The sequence below is a fragment of the Tachyglossus aculeatus genome, chromosome 9, assembly GCF_015852505.1.
Source record: "Tachyglossus aculeatus isolate mTacAcu1 chromosome 9, mTacAcu1.pri, whole genome shotgun sequence".
Taxonomy (NCBI): Eukaryota; Metazoa; Chordata; class Mammalia; order Monotremata; family Tachyglossidae; genus Tachyglossus; species Tachyglossus aculeatus.
The window spans coordinates 24,034,455-24,054,328 of record NC_052074.1 but is presented as its reverse complement, the minus strand read 5'-3'; the positions used below and the strand labels follow the sequence as shown (position 1 = coordinate 24,054,328).

Genomic DNA, 19,874 nt, shown 5'->3' with positions numbered 1-19,874 from the left:
ACCTCCCCAGCGCTTAGAACAGTGCTTTGCACATAGTAAGCGCTTAATAAATGCCATTATTATTCATTATTATTATTAAGTAAGGCTCAGTTAGCCAAAGGAGGGCTGCTTACGTGCAGGCATCGTATTTAAATGGTCCGCCCTTTGCTCCGAACTGGAGAGATATATAGTCAAGTGAAATCTGATTTCCTAATGAAGGAAAGTTATGTTTTCCTTCTTTAGAAGGCTAGCATATCTCCTGGGAGGTGGCTGAGGATATGGCGGGAATGCCGCAACCAGCACTCCAGACCAAACTGAAAGGGAAGCAAGTAGCGATCGTGCCCATTCATTCATTCATTCCATTGTATTTATTTATCGTATTTATTTATTTATTTATTCCCCCTTTTAGACTGTGAGCCCACTGTTGGGTAGGGACTGTCTCTATATGTTGCCAGCTTGTACTTCCCAAGCACTTAGTACAGTGCTCTGCACACAGTAAGCGCTCAATAAATACGATTGATGATGATATTGAGCGCTTACTGTGTGCAAAGCACTGTACTGAGCGCTTGGGGAGTCCAAGTTGGCAACGTATAGAGACGGTCCCTACCCCACAGTGGGCTCACGGTCTAAAAGACTGCCCATCCTCCCAGCGAGTTCCAAGGCAACTCATTCAGATTCTTGAATAGTTTCATCAATGTCGGCGATACTCACTATTAAATACTAGAACGGAATCCGTATCGAGGTCCTGGAATGTCATGATTCTATCCACATCAAGGAGAAACAGCCTGGGAGTCAGAGGATCTGAGTTCTAATCCCACTCTGCCAATTTTTTTTTTAAATAGCATTTATTAAGCGCTTACTATGTGCCAAGCACTGTTCAAAGAGCTGGAGAAGTTACAAGGTGATGAGGTTGTCCCACGTGGGGCTCACAGTCTTCATCCCCATTTTACAGATGAGGTAACTGAGGCTCAGAGAAAAAAATAATAATGGCATTTGTTAAGCGCTTACTATGTGCAAAGCACTGTTCAAAGCGCTGGGGAGGTTACAAGGTGAACAGGTTGTCCCACGGGGGGGCTCACAGTCTTAATCCCCATTTTACAGATGAGGTAACTGAGGCTCAGAGAAAAAAAAATTTTTAAATAATAATGGCATTTGTTAAGCACTTACTATGTGCAAAGCACTGTTCTAAGCGCTGGGGAGGTTACAACGTGATCAGGTTGTCCCACGGGGGGGCTCACAGTCTTAACCCCCAATTTACAGATGAGGTAACTGAGTCACAGAGAAGTGAAGTGACTTGCCCAAAGTCACACAGCTGGCAATTTGCCGAGCCGGGATTTGAACCCACGACCTCTGACTCCAAAGCCCGGGCTCTTTCCACTGAGCCACGCTGCTTTCCTGATTGCTTGCCGTGTGACCTGGGGCAAGTCACTTCACTTCTCAGTACCTCAGTTTCCTCATCTGTAAAATGGGAATTCAATTCCTGTTCTCCCTCCAATTGAGGCTGTGAACCCTATGTGGGACAGGGACTGTAGTCCAAACGGATTAATTGGTATTTACCCCAGAATTTAGAATAGTGCTTGACACAGAGTAAGCGCTTAATAAATGCCATTACTATTATTATGGGATTGTTAGAGAAGCAGCGTGGCTCAGTGAAAAGAGCCTTGTCTTTGGAGTCAGAGGTCACGGGTTCATATCCCAGCTCCTCCAGTTGTCAGCTGTGTGACTTTGGGCAAGTCACTTCACTTCTCTGGGCCTCAGTTCCCTCATCTGTAAAATGGGGATGAAGACTGTGAGCCCCCCATGGGACAACCTGATCACCTTGTAACCTCCCCCAGCGCTTAGAACAGTGCTTTGCACATAGTAAGCGCTTAATAAATACCATAATTATTATTATTATTGTTCATTTTATCAAACAGCATGGGAATGGATGAAGGTAGGATACCCAGCGTGGCTCAGTGGAAAGAGGCCGGGCTTGGGAGTCAGAGGTCATGGGTTCTAATCCCGGCTCCGCCGCTTGTCAGCTGTGCGACTTTGGGCAAGTCACTTAACTTCTCTGGGCCTCAGTTACCTCATCTGTAAAATGGGGATGAAGACTGTGAGCCCCACGTGGGACAACCTGATCACCTTGTATCCCCCCAGTGCTTAGAACAGTGCTTTCCACATAGTAAGCGCTGAACAAATACCATCATTATTATTATACCCAAATAGCTGCCCTATCGGGGGAACAGCGATCAAAATTTAAAAACGTTTTAAGCTATAGTAAAGCACTGGCAATGGAGAATAATAGGGCAAACATCAGCGCTTAGAACAGTGCTTTTCACATAGTAAGCGCTGAACAAATACCATCATTATTATTATACCCAAATAGCTGCCCTATCGGGGGAACAGCGATTAAAATTTAAAAACTTTTTAAGCTATAGTAAAACACTGACAATGGAGAATAATAGGGCAACCTTCAGCGCTTAGAACAGTGCTTTGCACATAGTAAGCGCTTAATAAATGTCATTATTATTATGGCCAACAACCAATGAGGAGAGTCAAGAAGTGGGTGACTGACTTATAGCAAAGGAAGCAGGGCTTGGCAATTCCAAAACGGGCTATAGCCTTACACCAATACACCGCTTGAAAATGCAAAAATCATAAATTAATCTCTACTGCCAAATACATATAACAAATTGCCATCAGCGGAACCATCTTCATTAGTCTCTCCTTCTTTTACTTAACAGAGAAACATCCTGGCTTCGTGCATAATGCACGGACTGGAAGTCAGAAGGACCCGAGTTCTAATCCCGGCTCCGCCACATGTCTGTGTGACCTTGGGCAAAACATTTCACTTCTCTGGGCCTCAGTTACCTCATCTGTAAAATGGGGATTAAAAATGTGGCCCCAGGTGGGACAGGGACTGTGTCCAACCTGATTAACTTGTATCAACGCCAGTGCTCAGAACACAGTAAGTCATCATCATCATCAATCATATTTATTGAGCGCTTACTGTGTGCAGAGCACTGTACTAAGCGCTTGGGAAGTACAAGTTGGCAACATATAGAGACAGTCCCTACCCAACAGTGGGCTCACAGTCTAAAAGGGGGAGACAGAGAACAAAACCAAACATACTAACAAAATAAAATAAATAGAATAGATATGTACAAGTAAAATAAATAAATAAATAAATAGAGTAACAAATATGTACAAACATATATACATATATACAGGTGCTTAACAAGTGCCATAATTATTATAAGTATTATTAACCCCACCCTCAAAATGACAGAATCCAGCTAAAAGGGGAAAAAAAACCTAATTTCTGAAGTGGAAAAAACTGAGGGAAATGTTACTATTATTCTGCCCTTCTCAAAAGCAGGGGATTCTACTACACTTCTTGGTCTATGGGTGAGGCATGATTAGCATTCTCATGTGGGGCACTGGAAAACAACAAAAGTCCTGAGGAAAGTTACAGAACGAAAATGAGAATTTTTGTCTTAAGGCAATGCATTGTGATTCTGAAGAGTGAGACCGCTTGGACTGGCAGGAAGTCACAAGACAAAAAAATAAAGTGAATTCCTAGGCGAAGTAAATTCCCGGTAAAAATGCATTAGAATTTGAGGACAATATGCCCACATTACCAACCACAATTAAAATAGTGATTTTCCTGTGAAAGGTTAACGATATCGGTTGAGATTTTTAAAAAATGAGACTTCTAATGCACCGTGGATTCCAAGAAAACGTTATAATGTCCTGAAACAGCGGTACAAAGGGGCCCTCACCCAAAATGATCATAAAAAATACCCAGGAAATCTAAAAAATGGAATGCCAGTAAAAGAGAATGAAAATGTCTAATGAACAAAACATACACTTCCTACCTGCCTTTCAATGAGCCTTTTTTAGCACATCTGCTAAATTTGAGATGGCCTGCCTCCTCAATTACCAGCTAAAAATACCCTGCATGCTGGAAAATAATGATTTTCAAGCATGTGAGTCTTTTAAAGATAAAAATACACGTTAAATGGGCAAGCAAACCGAAAGAAATGAAAATAGCTCCCAGCATGATACTCTGTGTGAAGCAGAGCACCAGATCCCTGGATAGAATATCTGACTTTGAGTTTATCTGATGAAACCGAATGAGAAAAATCTGTTCCCGTGCCAAAGAACCTTACATTTCTATGTAGGTGGAACATGTTATGAGAAATTCCCCTTACCAGTTTAGAAAAGAAAAAAATTCCCAGATAAGGAGCAATAAAGCTTCCCAGAGAGATATTATTCATCAGTGGCACTTATTGATCGCTTACTATACTCAGTGCTAGGGTGAGTACATTACAGCAGAGTTGGTAAACACAATCCCTGCATTCCAGGATCTTAAAATCTGGATGGGGGGGAGGGATGGAGGAGGAGAAATTAAAATAAATTACATCATCATCATCATCAATCGTATTTATTGAGCGCTTACATGAAGGGGAAGGAGCAAAAAGTAAGGCTATGAACACATATATCGTGGGATGAACAACAGACTGCTTTAAGGGATACAGACAACACAGAAGAGAGGATGAATAAGGTGGGGAAATGAGTGGTCCCTCTAGACTGTAAACTCGTTGCGGGCAGGGAATGTATCTGTTTCTTTTGGATTGTACTCTCCCAAGTGCTTAGTTCAGTGCTCTGCACCCAATAAACATTCAAATACGATCGACTGAGTGGTTGCCAGGTAAGGCTTCTTGGAGGAGATGCGATTTTAACACGGCTCTGAAGACGGGGCCGGTAGTGGTCTGTCGGACATAAAGAGGGAAGGAGTTTTAGGCCCGAGGGAGGATGTGAGCAAGCAGTCGGCGGTGAGAGATAGAGCGAGGAGGTGGGTGTTAATAATAATAATAAAGGCATTTGTTAAGCGCTTCTTATGTGCCAGGCACTGTACTAAGCGCTAGAGGAGTGAAGTGCGCGGGCTGGGTTGTAGTGGGAGATATCATGAGGCCCAGCAGCGGGGTGGGAGGAAGAAGGGGAGGCCAGAAAGGTAGTTGTGGTGGTGTGGGTCGTGGAATCCTGGCAGGAATGAGATGGCGTTAAAATAGAGAAAGAGAGGCAGTGGGGACGGGATGTAAGCGCGCTGTGGGAATGTGTCTGTTTATTGTTATACTGTATTCTCCCAAGTGCTCAGTACAGTGCTCTGCATACAGTAAGCACTCAATAAGTACGACTGAATGAACGGAAAGACCTGACTGGGGAGCACTGGGAAGTCTTAATCCCCCTTCTGCAGAGGAGGTAACTGAGGCCCGGGGAAGTGATTTTCACTCAGCAGACAAGTGACGGAGCTGGGATTAGAATGCATATCTCATTTGCTGATTCCTCTTCTGCCACCCAGGTCCTAAGTGTAGGCGCCCCACAAGGCGGTGTTATTCTTTTTGCTCTCCCGCTATGCTCTCGGGGAACTCATCTGCTGGGGAAGCAGCGTGGCTCAGTGGAAAGAGCACGGGCTTTGGAGTCAGAGGTCATGGGTTCAAATCCCGTCTCCACCACTTGTCAGCTGTGTGACTTTGGGCAAGTCACTTAACTTCTCTGGGCCTCAGTTACCTCATCTGTAAAATGGGGATTAAGATTGTGAGCCCCCTGTGGGACAACCTGATCACCTTGTAACCTCCCCAGTGCTTAGAACAGTGCTTTGCACATAGTAAGCGCTTAATAAAAGCCATCATTATTATTATCTGCTCGCCTGGCTTCAGCTCCCACCCCTAGAACGGTGCTTTGCACATAGTAAGCGCTTAGCACATACCATCATTAATTAATTATGCAGAGGACTCCCAAATGGACCTCTCCAGTCCTGACCTCTCATCTCATCTACAATCCCACATTGCATCTCAATTTTCATGTCCCAACAACACTCCAAACTTGACATCCAAAACCAGACTACTCATCTTCTTTCCTAAACCCTCCTCTTCCCAATTTTCCTGTCTCCGTCAAAGACACTCTAGACTTTGAGCACGTTATGGACAGAGAACTTGTCTGCTAATTCTGCCATATATACTGTACCCTCCCAAGTGCTCAGTACGGGGCTCTGGACGTAGTAAGCGCTCAATAAATGTCGTCACCCTTGAGGCCATGGCTCCTGCTGTTCCAGCAGCCTGGAATTCCCTTCCCCTGCCCAATCTGACCGACCACAGATCGCCTCACCTGCAAAGACATCTTTAAATTCCCACTTCCTTCAAGAAGCCTCTCCTGAGGAAATCCCAAATCAGTTCAACCCATTAGCCACCTCTAGCACTTACATTTGTATAACCTCCCTCAGAATGTTTGCACGTAAGTACAGTCTATTTTGATTGCTCCATCTCTATATATTTTTATTTCTTTCCCGTTAAGAATGTAAGGCTTCTGGTATACTTCCCAAAGTGTTTAGTACAGTGCATTGCCCTAGGCATGAGCTCACTAAATCCCTTCAGTACCACTGCTCCTACTGAGTTTCTATTTCCTAACCGGATTTTGTTCTGCAGCACTTGCAGCCACCATCAAGTGAAATGCCAGAAATTAGAGTTCTAAAGAGCAAAACTGATCCCAGTACAGAGGAATCGAAATAGATGGCTCTGAACAGATCTAAACAGAAGCAGCGTGGCTCAGTGGAAAGAGCTCGGGCTTTGGAGTCAGAGGTCAGGGGTTCAAATCCCAGCTCCGCCACTTGTCAGCTGTGTGACTTCGGGCAAGTCACTTCACTTCCCTGGGCCTCAGTTCCCTCACCTGTAAAATGGGGATTAAGACTGTGAGCCCCCCATGGGACAACCTGATCACCTTGTAACCTCCCCAGCGCTTAAAACAGTGCTTTGCACATAGTAAGCGCTTAATAAATGCCATTAAAAAAAACCCTAAGATCCCCTCTAAATTTATTCCATCATATTTATTGAGCAATTAATGTGTGCAAAGCACTGTACTAAGTGCTCATAAATTGTAAATATGATTGATTTATTGTAAATTTTTTGAGGGCAGAGATGTCTTCCACCTCTAATAATAGCGTACTCTGCTGTGTGACCTTGGGTAAGTCCCTTCACTTCTCTGTGCCTCAGCTACCTCATCTATAAAATAGGGATTAAGACTGTGAGCCCCACCTGGGACAGGGACCGTCCAATCTGATTAGCTTGTATCTACCCAGCCCTTAGAACAATACGTGACACATTGTAAGCGTTTAACAAATACCATCATTGTACTTCCCAAGCGCTTAGTACAGTGCTCTGCACAATAAATACGATTGATTGAATGAATGAATGAATCACTATTATTACTTTTCCAAGCACTTAATGCATTAAGTGCTCTGCACACAGTAAGCGCTCAATAAATACGATTGAATGAATTGTTCCTCCCACAATAAGCATTCGAAATTCCACTGATTGATGGGGGCCTGGAGTTGATGAAAGGGATGGAAGGGGAAGGAAGTCTGCCAGGCCTCCTGGAATAGCTTATTAACCGCCAGTGCTCCCTTGCAGCTCCTTCAGGATAGGTGAAAAGGGTCAACAATAGCACACTGGGAATTTATGCCATCCACTTAATGATGGAGAACGATGACACCAGGAGCCCGAAGAGTAGATTTTGTTTATTGGACACATCCTCTATTCTTCAGACTTCACCTGGCACCTACCAGAATAGGGCATTTGGCTTTTCTCCATCACACAACTCCAGGGATGCAGTCACTACAAACGGCTGCAGCTCTAAAGGGAGGAAAATTCTCGGGGGTTTTTTTTCCCATGTTTACTTGACTACATCCTAATGTTTGGCGGTGCAAGATTTGAGAGAAATCAATGGGAAAGTTTGTGTCAAAACATCACCACTAGCAACGACTCAAGCACAGTTCTTGTTGATTCCCTCAGATTGTTTGATTCTCAAGGTTAAGGATCATCTCTCACGTTTTCAGTACGTTCCTAGGCACACTGTGTAAAATTCTGCCCCAAGGAGGCCCTCAACAAATACAGCTGATACTGATCTTGGTTGAAAGTGGCTCAAGACATAGCCGCTAGCGAAAGCATCTTGGAATGGGGAGGAAAACAACATACTCAGGACACACAAAATGATATTGTAACAGATACATTTTATAAAAAAAACAACATTTGCTTACATTTTAGTGTTTCCCCAGCATATGGAATGTGTAATTTAAATCGGTCACAGCTGGGTCCAGGAGTCAATGATGTGCAGCTTTAAGAAAAAAAGGAAATAATTTTTTAAAAAACAGAACACAATTTCATGCATTGAAAGTGCTACACAGGAGGAAAATTCGGAAAATTGCATTTTAATGTAGACAGAAAACAGAATGGTCACGGAGGCTGGAAGAGCTACGGTCTCCTTGATCTCAAACAAGAGTAGCTTCACAAAAAAAATAATAAATCTACTGCCATACAGAGCATTCATTTGTGTTTCCCTCAAATCCCCTTTCTGAGAGCAGGGACTATTTCTTAGTCCACCTAGAAGATTTTATCAATTAGTCCAACATTCTATTGATAGGGTGTTTGATAAATATTAAATTACAATTATAAATGGTGATGATCAAGCTGACTGTGCCTGGTTATAATCTTTCCCATTCAGTCAATGGTATTTATTGAGCACTAACTGTGCTCGGAGCACTGTACTAAGTGCTTCGGAGTGCAATACAGCAGAGTTGGAAGACACGTTCCCTGCCCATAACAAGCATAAAGTCTAGAGGGGAAGACAGACATTCATAGAAGACACTCTTGCTCAGGTCCTTCCCGCTGCCCTGTCAAAAGACCACAGAGGCCCCATCCTCGAAGCCCTTCTGAAATATCTCCAGCAGAAGGCCTCTCACAACTTCCAGTCTCCCCAGTTTATATCCCCCAACAGCCCATAACACATTTAGTTAAGCGCTTATTACAGTACTTTGCACACAGAAGCGCTCAATAAATATGACTGAGTAACATGCGTGCACTTATATACTCTATTGCTTCTTCCCATCTGGAATTTATTTTAATGTCTTTCTCCCCTGTTAGAATATAAGCTCCTGAAGGGTAGGGATCATGCAATCTATACTCCCCCAAGCGCTTAGTACAGTGCTCTGCACACAAAAGGTGCTCAACAAATACTACTGATATTAAGGCCCCTAGTACAAGGCGGTACCTCAACCTTCACTCACAAAGCTTAACAGAAACAGAGCTCCATCCTTTACAATCCAAAGGTGTATCCTCCCCAAAAAGAGCAGCATGTCTTTAAGACTTCCTAAATAGGAGACAACTCTCTCCACAGCCAAAAATTAGAATAAAGTGCAAATATTCCAGCATAGAGTGTTAAAATTCAGGATTTCCATGCATTTTACAATGTCTTTCATAAAGGCATTATGGCTTTCTGAAGAAAGAACAGATCATGGTAAGCAGTACATCACGTGGCTAAAAGCTGTGTTAGCCTGACAGATAACATATATAGAGATAGATACACATCTATCTATATAATCTATATAGACATATAAATTTGTTTTGCCACAGTACTAATTAAGGTACACATATGTGTGGATATAATTTCTCACAATAAAAAAACATTTTTCATAAAACCACAGAGCTAGTACAGACCTCTAAAGATTAATCTGACACAGACCAGTCCCCCAGTCTGGTGAATACCTAAGCCACCCAGAAAACTTTTCTTTTCAGAGATGGAAATGGGGAAAAAAAAAATTCCCATTGCCTGTTCCAGTGTTTAATAGTCATGTGTGAAGAAATTCTTCCTTAAATCTAACAAAATTCCCTCAACTTCAAGTCCCTCAATTTTAGGCCTCTTCTCTGGACCATCGTCAGGTGAGCATCTTACCCCACAGTGGATTCAATATTTTGGGGACTGGCATCACACATCAATATACCACTCTGCCCTTTTGCCTAGCAGCACGAAAACTGCTTGGCTAATTTCAAGGAGAGAACCCAATCCTACTGAAAGGATAAAATAGTAAGCAAATACCTCAAATTATTTCCTCTTTTTTTCCACCCCCAGCAAGTTGCTTGTTATAAATGTGAGCAAATGCCCCTCAAAAAGTGGGCCTGAATTTGGCTTCTTTCCACATAAATTACTAGAATGAATGCTTAACACTAATTTTCAGCTCTGCTGTGCCATCCGGTTGACTTTACCTACTGTGTCTCTGAGTTAGTGTTTTCACTATTTTATAATACCCCAAATAACACATCAGCAGGAGCAGTTCCCATTTCACGTCAACCTATTCTGCATTATCACAGGTCACCAAGTTCCATTCATCTTTCCATTTTGCAGTCAAACAAAATTCCTTTGAATGATTTTTATCATAGGAATTGAAATATTGTATTCTGCCAATATAATGAGTTTTTGCCCAAGTGCAGTGGAACTACTTGAAAATACCTGAGGGAAAAGCCTAAAATGAAAATAAAAGTGAAGTCGCACGATAATAACCACCCTAAAAGCAACACTGAAGTATTTTTCCTCAGCCATTACATTCCACTTGGGATATTTTAAAATGTTCCTGGTCTAGGATGATAGAAAGTGATAGCATTGGTAGTCTTTTTTTTCTGCCAAAAGACTCTGATTGGGATACACCAGAGACTCTGAAGCCTATTGGTGTATTTGTCGCAAAATTTTACAGCAATACCCTAAATGTGACCTAGTTATTCAAAACAAAAAAGCGGAAGGAAAAATACACAAGAGCATGGAAGCAATTTGAAACCTTTAGAAAAGCTCCTATAAAAGAGAAGAATCAATCATTTCCAAGATGAAATGAAGATAATCTGGAGATTTGGACAGAGTAAGAGCTCAGCCTATGATCTTATCTGGTGAGCAGCCACTTTGGGGAAAAGAGTGCTTGTAAACCACTTTAATGTGAATTGGCATGTCTGGATAAGGGTGGTTAAAAAGAAACCACCAAAGAAAAAGGGTATAATTTCCACAGTCAATGGTCTTTGAGTGCTTGCTGTGTTCAAAGCCTTGTTCTAAATGCTTGGGAGAGTATAATGGAGTTGGCAGACACTATCCCTGCCCTCAAGGACCGTACAGTTTGCGGGGGTGAGGGAGGAAGACAGACCTTAAAACAATCCTTTACAGACAGAAGAAGCAGCTAAGTAAGGAGTCTTTCTCAGGGGGTTTCACCTCTGCATCCCACCCCCTAACTGTAAGAGTCCCTCAAAGCTCAATTCTGGGTTTCTCTAGAAAAATCCAAGACCCTTTGGAAGAAAAACTAAGGCAGGCTAAGAAATAAAATCGGGACTAAAATATTCAGAATTAAAAGGCTTCAGAGCCAAGCTGAATTCTGGGATTCAGTTATTTAAAATATAAAATCTCAGTGGCAAGCAGGTTCATTGGATTGGGTTTTAGTTTATCAACCAGTTTCTTAAGGGAGACAAAAGGCCACTTAGTGGGAATTACCCGTCGGTCACCAAGGCCCGCCAACTGTCAAACAAAATCCCAGCAAACCAAAGTGAGAACATTTCTTAATCCCAAAATAATGATATGCCCCTCTTATACTAAGGCACTTCTAGAAATGACAGGTGTTTGCTCCAGACCCAGGAAGATTAAAAAGAAGTGGGGACAGATTTGCTCTTTATTCTTCTAAAGTATTTTCAGTAATAGAGAACATTTTTCTACATATTAATAGTAAGTATGCTTGATTCCTGGAACATACTGCACAAGGCCTACCGGAAGGAAAACTTTGTAAACAATAATCAGCATGACCAATTCTTATCAATGGCCTTCACTAGACACTTGCGCTTATTGTTTGCTATTTGAGTAAACATCTGGAGCCAACTGTCAGTTATGCAGGGATTGACTGCAGTGTGGCCTAATGAACAGAGTCGGAAGGATCTGGGTTCTAATCCCAGCTCGGTCGTGTGTCTGCTGTGTGACCTTGGGCAAGCCACTTAACTTCTCTGGACCTCAGTTCCCTCATCTGTAAAATGGGGATTGAGACTGTGAGCCCCACGTGGGACAGGGACTGTGTCCAACCTGATAAGCCTGTATTTACCCCAGTGCTTATAACAGTTCATGGCACTTAGAAAGCACTTATCAAATGCCACAATTATTATTGCTATTATTATTATTACCTAACTAGCCTTCTTGTTTCTCTCCCAAATCAAATCAACTTTACTACTACTACTTGTTCATCATAGCGGTGATGAAAAGTTTGGTAGTGGAAAAGATTAAAACTAAAGGTTGATAAATGATTTTAATTACTTGTGGATGTACATTATCCATCCTAAACCACAGACACTCAAGAATTCACTAATTCAGCCCCAAGACATTATTTCTGACATATGTTAAGTGCTTACTTTGGGCAAACTACTGTATTTAGGTATGAGAAAAGATAGAATAACAAAAATGGTACTTGTTAAGCCCTTACTGTGTGCCATCCACTGTACTAAACGCTGAGGTAGATACAAGATAATCAGGTTGGACACGGTCCAACAAGACTACTGAATCAGATGAGGTCTCTGATCCCCGGGGGACTCAATTGAAAAAGAATGGGGAGGACCGACATACAGAGAGCAATAATTGGGCATAAAAAATTAAAAAAAAAATCAGTAAAGGAAACAACTCAATAACCCCAGGATGGGGAAAGCAGTAGATACACATAACTGCTGCAAGAAACTAGTCTTTGAGTTTCTCACTTCTCCGGTCAGGGCCATTCTTTCATTCATTCATTCATTCATTCAATCGTATTTATTGAGCGCTTACTGTGTGAAGAGCACTGTACTAAGCGCTTGGGAAGTACAAGTTGGCAACGTACAGAGACGGTCCCTACCCAACAGTGGGCTCACAGTCTAGAAGGGGGAGACGGAGAACAAAACAAAATATAGTAACAAAATAAAATAAATAGAATACGTACAAATAAAATAGAGTAATAAATACATACAAACATATATACATTCTTGAGCTAAGCAATCCCAAAGTTCTAAGCAGTAGAGAAGGTATTGCTTGTGCTTGCCCCATTCCCACAGGACAGGCCTTCTCCCTTGGGATGGTGGGCCAGAAGGCAGGGAAAAAAGCACTGTGTGTTCATCGTCCTTATGTCGCAATTTCTAATGCTATCCAAAACTTCTTTTACATGAAGATTTAGTCTCACTTTTAATTTTATTATTACATTACATTACATTATTAATATTATTATTATTTTATTAGTAATTAGTTTTACTTCACTCCACCCTTTCCAAAAAAAACTAGACACATTTCAATAATTAAGAACCATGCCTCTGTATACTCCCCAAGTGCCCTAGGTTGCCTAGATCACAAAAGGTTCCAAGGTTTAAGACCATACTTATTATTTTGAAAACAGATTCTCTTTCAAAAGGTGTAGTCTGCTTAGTTAAGCACAGCTGTACAAAAATGAATACTCTTCAATTGAATTACACAAATTACCCCATGTGTTTTACCATGTGGTGTTTATTTCCAAATCTAATGAAATTCGAGAGCAGAACTGGGGGAAAGCTCTCTTCCTCCTCATCCAAATGTAAAGAAACTACTAAAGCCGTTTGTTTATTTTCTTCAACTGTAATTTCTGGTAATCATTCCTATTATTTCATATTTCTGAAGACTGTGCCCTTACTGATTGCTGTACTAAAGATTTTGAAAACCAGGATTCCAACAGAAAATGAGCACAAGAGGACCCTTTCCTGCTAAATACAGTTCATATTTACATCTAGACTGTGAGCCCACTGTTGGGTAGGGATCGTCTCTATATGTTGCCAACTTATACTTCCCAAGCGCTTAGCACAGTGCCCTGCACACAGTAAGCGCTAAATATGATTGATTGATTGATGTAGGGTTCTGCTTCTCCCAAATTCTTGAGTCCTTCATGGAGAGAGATGAACTGATATAGCAATTATTTCCACTTCCCCAATGCAAAAAACTCAAGTTCTGAGACAAGCATCCAGTTTTTTATTTCCACCTGGTAATGAGAAAATACTTTTTTGCACATTATGAAATTATACTCTAAGTGCTCTTCCTAGGAATCGATGCCTTTTCATGATAGGAGAGTTTGGGTACACTGATAAAGCATACAGCTATGTCATATAGGGTTGCCCTTAATGGAAAGATCTAAGCCGAAGCATCACAGTCGATTCACCTGCAGATGGGAAAGATTCAAACAGCAGATGGGAAAGAGGCAAAGGTGGACGATCAAGTGATCGAAATGCTGATCAAAGACCACGGCAGGGACTAGAGTTTTTATTCATTCAATCGCATTTATTGAGCGCTTACTGTGTGCAGAGCACTGTACTAAGCGCTTGGGAAGTACAAGTTGTCAACATATAGAGATGGTCCCTACCCAACAGTGGGCTCAGAGTTTTTACTGCACAGAAGGCGGCGAGGGTAAGCCATTTCTCTATTTATACCAAGAAAACTCCATGGATACACACGCCAGAACGACTTTGACAGAAAATGGGACGTTTTGAAGAGAGTGTGTCCATGGCATCGGTATAAATCGGAAACGGCTCGACGACATTTGAAGAAACTGCTCTTTCTACTATTAAGCAGCCTGGCTCAGGGGAAAGAGCCCGGGCTTTGGAGTCAGAGGTCATGGGTTCAAATCCCAGCTCCGCCACTTGTCAGCTGTGTGACTTTGGGCAAGTCACTTCTCTGTGCCTCAGTTACCTCATCTGTAAAATGGGGGTTAAGACTGTGAGCCCCCCATGGGACAACCTGTTCACCTTGTAACCTCCCCAGTGCTTGGCACATAGTAAGTGCTATTATTATCTGCGCTTAGAACAGTGCTTTGCACATAGTAAGCGCTTAACAAATGCCATTATTATTATTAAGATGTTAAACAGAACTGAATTCATCTATTTAAAAAGGCCAGGGCTTTGCCATCTGCCATCACATTTTAGACTGTGAGCCCACTGTTTTTAGACTGTGAGCCCACTGTTGGGTAGGGACTGTCTCTATATGTTGCCGACTTGTACTTCCCAAGCGCTTAGTACAGTGCTCTGCACACAGTAAGCGCTCAATAAATACGATTGATTGATTGATTGATCTGAGGATGAGTATTCCCCATGTCCTGTACATTGCAGTTGAAGATTTCAGTTTTCTTAAATCACGGTGGGGTTTTTTCTCCAATTAACATTTTAGGAAGCTAGCAGGCTAAAGTGTGTTTTCACATATTCACGTGAGTTTCTAAATATGTCTTGAAAAATCAGATGCCCATCACCAGTTATTAAGTAGTCTCATCTGGTTACCAGAACAGAGAACTAATAAAGCTCTAGCTGCCGTCTATTTAAAAAAAAAAAAAACACACAATAGGGTGCATAGATTCAAAGCCACGCTAAATTCCTTCACTTACTCCCCTGTTGCTTCCTCAGTCAACACCCCAGCTTCAAAGAAGACCCACTGTAGTCCCCCTCAGTCTGTGAATGATGATTCCAAAATAATCCAGGGGCTCCACAGGCTATGCACTAAGGGAGTATGTGGCCTAAGTAAAACATGACTATTGTTCTGATATTTGACGTCTACACCTTCCAAAATAATCCAGGGGCTCCACAGGCTATTCATTAAGGGAGTATGTGGCCTAAGCAAAGCATGACTATTGTCCTGATATTTGACGTCTAGAAGTTGGGATGGCTGAGTTTTCTTGCAAGGCGGTGTCTAAAAAAGAAAAACTTCTGTGTCTGAAGAAAAATAAATACCGTGTTATTTGTTATCGTAACAACTAGGGAGCTCCAGTCAATCATATTTATTGAGCCCAGAGCACTGTACTAAGTGCTTGAAGAGTACAACAGACATATTCCCTGCCCAACCTGCCCTTCAGATAGCCCCTATACAAAGGGATGTTTCATGTGTTCAAAACCGTTGGGTAGATGCTCCAATGTACTTTCCCAAGCACTCAATAAATTGAGCAAGCACTCAATAAATACCATTGATTGACTAAGCCCCACTTTTCCTCATCTCCCACTCCCTTCTGCAGCCCCCTCACTTGCTCCCTGTGCTCTTCCCCCCACCCAGCCCCACAGCACTTATGGATATATCTGTCATTTTATTTCTTTGTATTGATGTCTGTCTCCCCTCCTCTAGACTGGAAGCTCATACTGTACTCTCCCAAGTGCTTAGTACGGTGCTCTGCACACAGTAAGTGCTTAATAAATAGCACTGATTGATTTTTCTATCTTTTGGGGATTTTCGACTCTTCTCCCCCCACCATCAAGCCTTATTGAAGATGCATCTCCTCAATAAGAGCCCGGGGTTTGGAGTCAGAGGTTATGAGTTTGAATCCCGACTCTGCCAATTGTCAGCTGTGTGACTTTGGGCAAGTCACTTAACTTCTCTGTGCCTCAGTTCCCTCATCTGTAAAATGGGGATGAAGACTGTGAGCCCCACGGGGGACAACCTGATCACCTTGTAACCTTCCCAGTGCTTAGAACGGTGCTTTGCACATAGTAAGCGCTTAATAAATGCCATTATTATTATTATTATCTCCTAGAGGCCTTCCCAGACTAAGCTCCCCCTTTTCTCTTTGCTCAGTCCCTGACTTGCTCCCTTTGTTCTTCCCCCACTTCCAGTCCCACAGCACTTAGGTACATATCTGTAATTGATTTATGTTGATGTCTGTCTCCCCAGCTAAGCTCACTGTGGGCAGGAAATGTGTCTGTTTATTATTGTATCATACTCTCCCAGGTGTTTAGCACAGTGCTCTGCACACAGTAAGTGCCCAGTAAATACAATTCATCCCTGCCCTACTGAACTACACAGAAGAGAGTGTGTCCATGGAATCGGTATAAGTCGGAAACGGCTCGACGACATTGGGAGAAACTGCTCTTTCTACTGTTAAGATGTTGTTAAACAGAACTGAATTCATCTATTTAAAAAGGCCAGGGCTTTGCCATCTGAAGATGAGTATTCCCTACACAGATGAGTTTGCCAAGGGAGTGAGAGTAAAAATGAAAAGAGAAAGGGGCCCAGAAGAGAGGCAGGCGAAATGCTTGGGAAAGAGGCTGAGAAGAAATGACCAGAGAGGTAGGAGGAGAACCAGGGGAGAATTGTGTCCGTAGAGCAAGTTTAGATAGTGTTTCCTGGGGGAAAGGAGTTGCCTTGTAGCGTCAAACACCCAGTCAAGGAGGACTAGGATAGAGTAGCTTCTGTTTGATTTGGCAAAGAAGCCAGGGGAGGGCAGTGAGAGTGGAAAACTTACTGTAGAGGGTCAAGAAAAGGGAATGGGCCTGTTTATTGTTGTACTGTACTCTCCCAAGTGCTTAGTACAGTGTTCTGAACACAGTGAGCTCTCAAAAAAGTACTACTGAATGAATGAATAATGAATGAAAGGAGGAGGAGAGGAAGAGGAGAAAGGGAGTATGTACAACCTGCTGGAGCAGTTGGAGCAGGAAAGGGAGGAGGGAGATGGGGCGATAGCTGGAAGGTGCGGTGGAATACAGAACAGGTTTTTTTCAGGACAGGGGAGATGGCAGGATTAGTGCTCAGCACTGCCTGGTTGGTAGCAAATTTCACTGCAGCACTTTCTGCTTTTCCAGAGCCCAAAATGGTAAAGCCTTTCGGTGTCATGATCAGGGAATGATGGGGCCAGTTAAGCAAAAATTCTGCTTAACTGACCTGACTGCTCAGAAGGAGTTTATGCCTAATCACACAGAGGGCATAAGTAGAAATTAATCTGGAAGCCCAGGGAGGTAGGTATCTAAGGAGGGAAATACTGTGGATTTCCATTCAGGGGACTGTTTCTTCATCGTTACCTCCATCTGTTATACTTCCTGCTCTGCGTTATTCTCCTCTTCCACCGCCGAACTCCTCAGCGGTCCTCCCCGGAACTCCTTCCTCCTACAAATTTGGCAGACCACTGCTCCCTCTTGAAATCTCACCTCCTCCAGGAGGCCTTTCCTGATTAAAGTCTCATCTCACCAACCTATAGTTCTCCTCACTTCACCTTAAGCACTTGGGTACTCACTCTGAGGAGACTGAGGAAGGGACATCTGGCACTACGGTGGGAGATGGATGGGCCCTAGTTAGATTTGGGGGGAAATCCAGAATGACCTAAACTGGAGGAAGCTTCAGAGAATGGCCAAATCCCAACTTTTAAAAAAAACAAAACTCATTATTGCTAAAGAAAGTGTTTTGGTTTGGGGGAGGTAACCCCTGGAGTTGACATTCTCCTTTGAGGAGTCCCACTGGATCTGAATTAGAAAGCATTACGCAAAAACTTTGGGGGCCGTAATTTGAATTTAAATGTGAAGTTCAGCTAACAGAGAGCTGGGGAGCCAAAGAACTTAATAGAAGAGAAAGAAAAATGATTCAATCAGATTACCGTCTCCACTAACAAGATTCACTAAGATTACTGTAACCATAACAGTAACCAAAATAGTATCTGACTTCAGGGCTCCTGAGGAGAGGGCTGCTCAACTGCCCTCAGGAGCACTGCTCAATCGTCAATCGCATTTATTGAGCGCTTACTATGTGCAGAGCACTGTACTAAGCGCTCAATGGGAGAAGCTTGCCTCAAGGGAAAGGTTTGGGGTGAAAACCTGGTGATTGCTCAGGTTAAGGCAGCCCCCACCTCCTCCCCACAAACAGTCTCTCTCCACCTCAGCCTCAGTCTCAGCCATCCCCCTGGGTTGCCAAGAATTACCCCAGGGACCCACCCTGACTAAGCCTACTCCTCTGCTATGTTCATAAGATTTTGGGGCTCTTTAAGTACCAATCAACGGTCTTTATTGAGCACTTCCTGTGTGCAGAGCACTGTACTAAGCACTCAAGAGACTACAACGCAGTAGAGTTGGTAGACACGTTCCCTTCCCATAAGGAGCTTACAGTCGAATACCCAAAAACAAAACCGCAACCATGATACAAACGACTGCCCACAGGCTCTCCCCTCTTCCATCCATCCACTCTCACGGCATCTATTCCCCATGGTAAAGAAACTCAGAACTCAAAGAGCCCCATGTGCCTGACAGAGAAACACTTCCTTCCTCCCTCCTTTACCGCTAATGCCACTGGAGTTGAGGAGAGGGAACACCACTCGTAGCAGAAAGCACTTGACAGAAGTTGTATGCGCACTGTGGGCAAGAACTGTCTCTCTTTTTGCTGAATTGTACCTTAGTACAGTGCCTTGCACACAATAAGCACTCAGTAAATGCAACTGAAAAGTTCAAACAGGGCTGGCTCCAGGACTTCCCTCTGCCACTGATTGCTAGTCCATGACTCTTGGGGGTTATCTCCACACACAACCAACCTCCTCTTGCCTTCACTGCTAGAAATATCATGGATTCATAAAAGGGGGTAAAGGTGTAAAGGAGAAAAAGGACATGAGGTAAAGATAGCAGTAACCAACAGGTGCATGACAAAGAAGAGGAGAAAGGTGAATGGGACAGACAATTCAATCTGAACTATCAAGTTTCAAAAGGATGTCAAATCCAGTCATTTCAAATAATAATAATAATCATAGGCATTTATTAAGCGCTTACTATGTGCAAAGCACTGTTCTAAGCGCTGGGGAGAATATAGGGTGATCAGGTTGCCCCACGTGGGGCTAACAGTCTTAATCCCCATTTTACAGATGAGGTAACAGGCCCAGAGAAGTTAAGTGACTTGCCCAAGATCACACAGCAGACATGTGGCGGAGCGGGATTCGAACCCATGACCTCTGACTCCAAAGCCCGTGCTCTTTCCACTGAGCCACGCTGCTTCAAAGCAACAGGGTGCTTCATTTATCCACTTCCAGTTCAATGTTTTACCACGGTCAATACGTTGAAGCATTACAAAGGCCAAAATGTGGTTTAATTTAATAGATGAAAAGGGACTTCAATCAATCAGGGGTATTGATTGAGAGCTCACTGTGTGCAGAGGACACTGCATTAAGTGCTTAGGACAGAACAATATAAAAGAATGGGTAATCACCATCCCTGTTGCATTCCCTCAATAAGATTGCAACACTTTATTGTATGGTATTTGTTCATTCATTCCTTCAATCGTATTTATTGAGCACTTACTGTGTG

General features: G+C 42.8%; 1 protein-coding gene across 1 annotated transcript in view; it reads right to left on the bottom strand.

Moving 5' to 3' along the window:
* The window catches only part of BABAM2 (BRISC and BRCA1 A complex member 2), a 359,856-nt gene that overhangs the window by 316,963 nt on the left and 23,019 nt on the right, over positions 1-19,874 (bottom strand). The window contains exon 3 of the mRNA XM_038751295.1: positions 8,057-8,133. Within this exon, the coding sequence (XP_038607223.1) occupies positions 8,057-8,133 (77 nt within the window). The remainder of the gene's footprint in view (positions 1-8,056; positions 8,134-19,874) is intronic.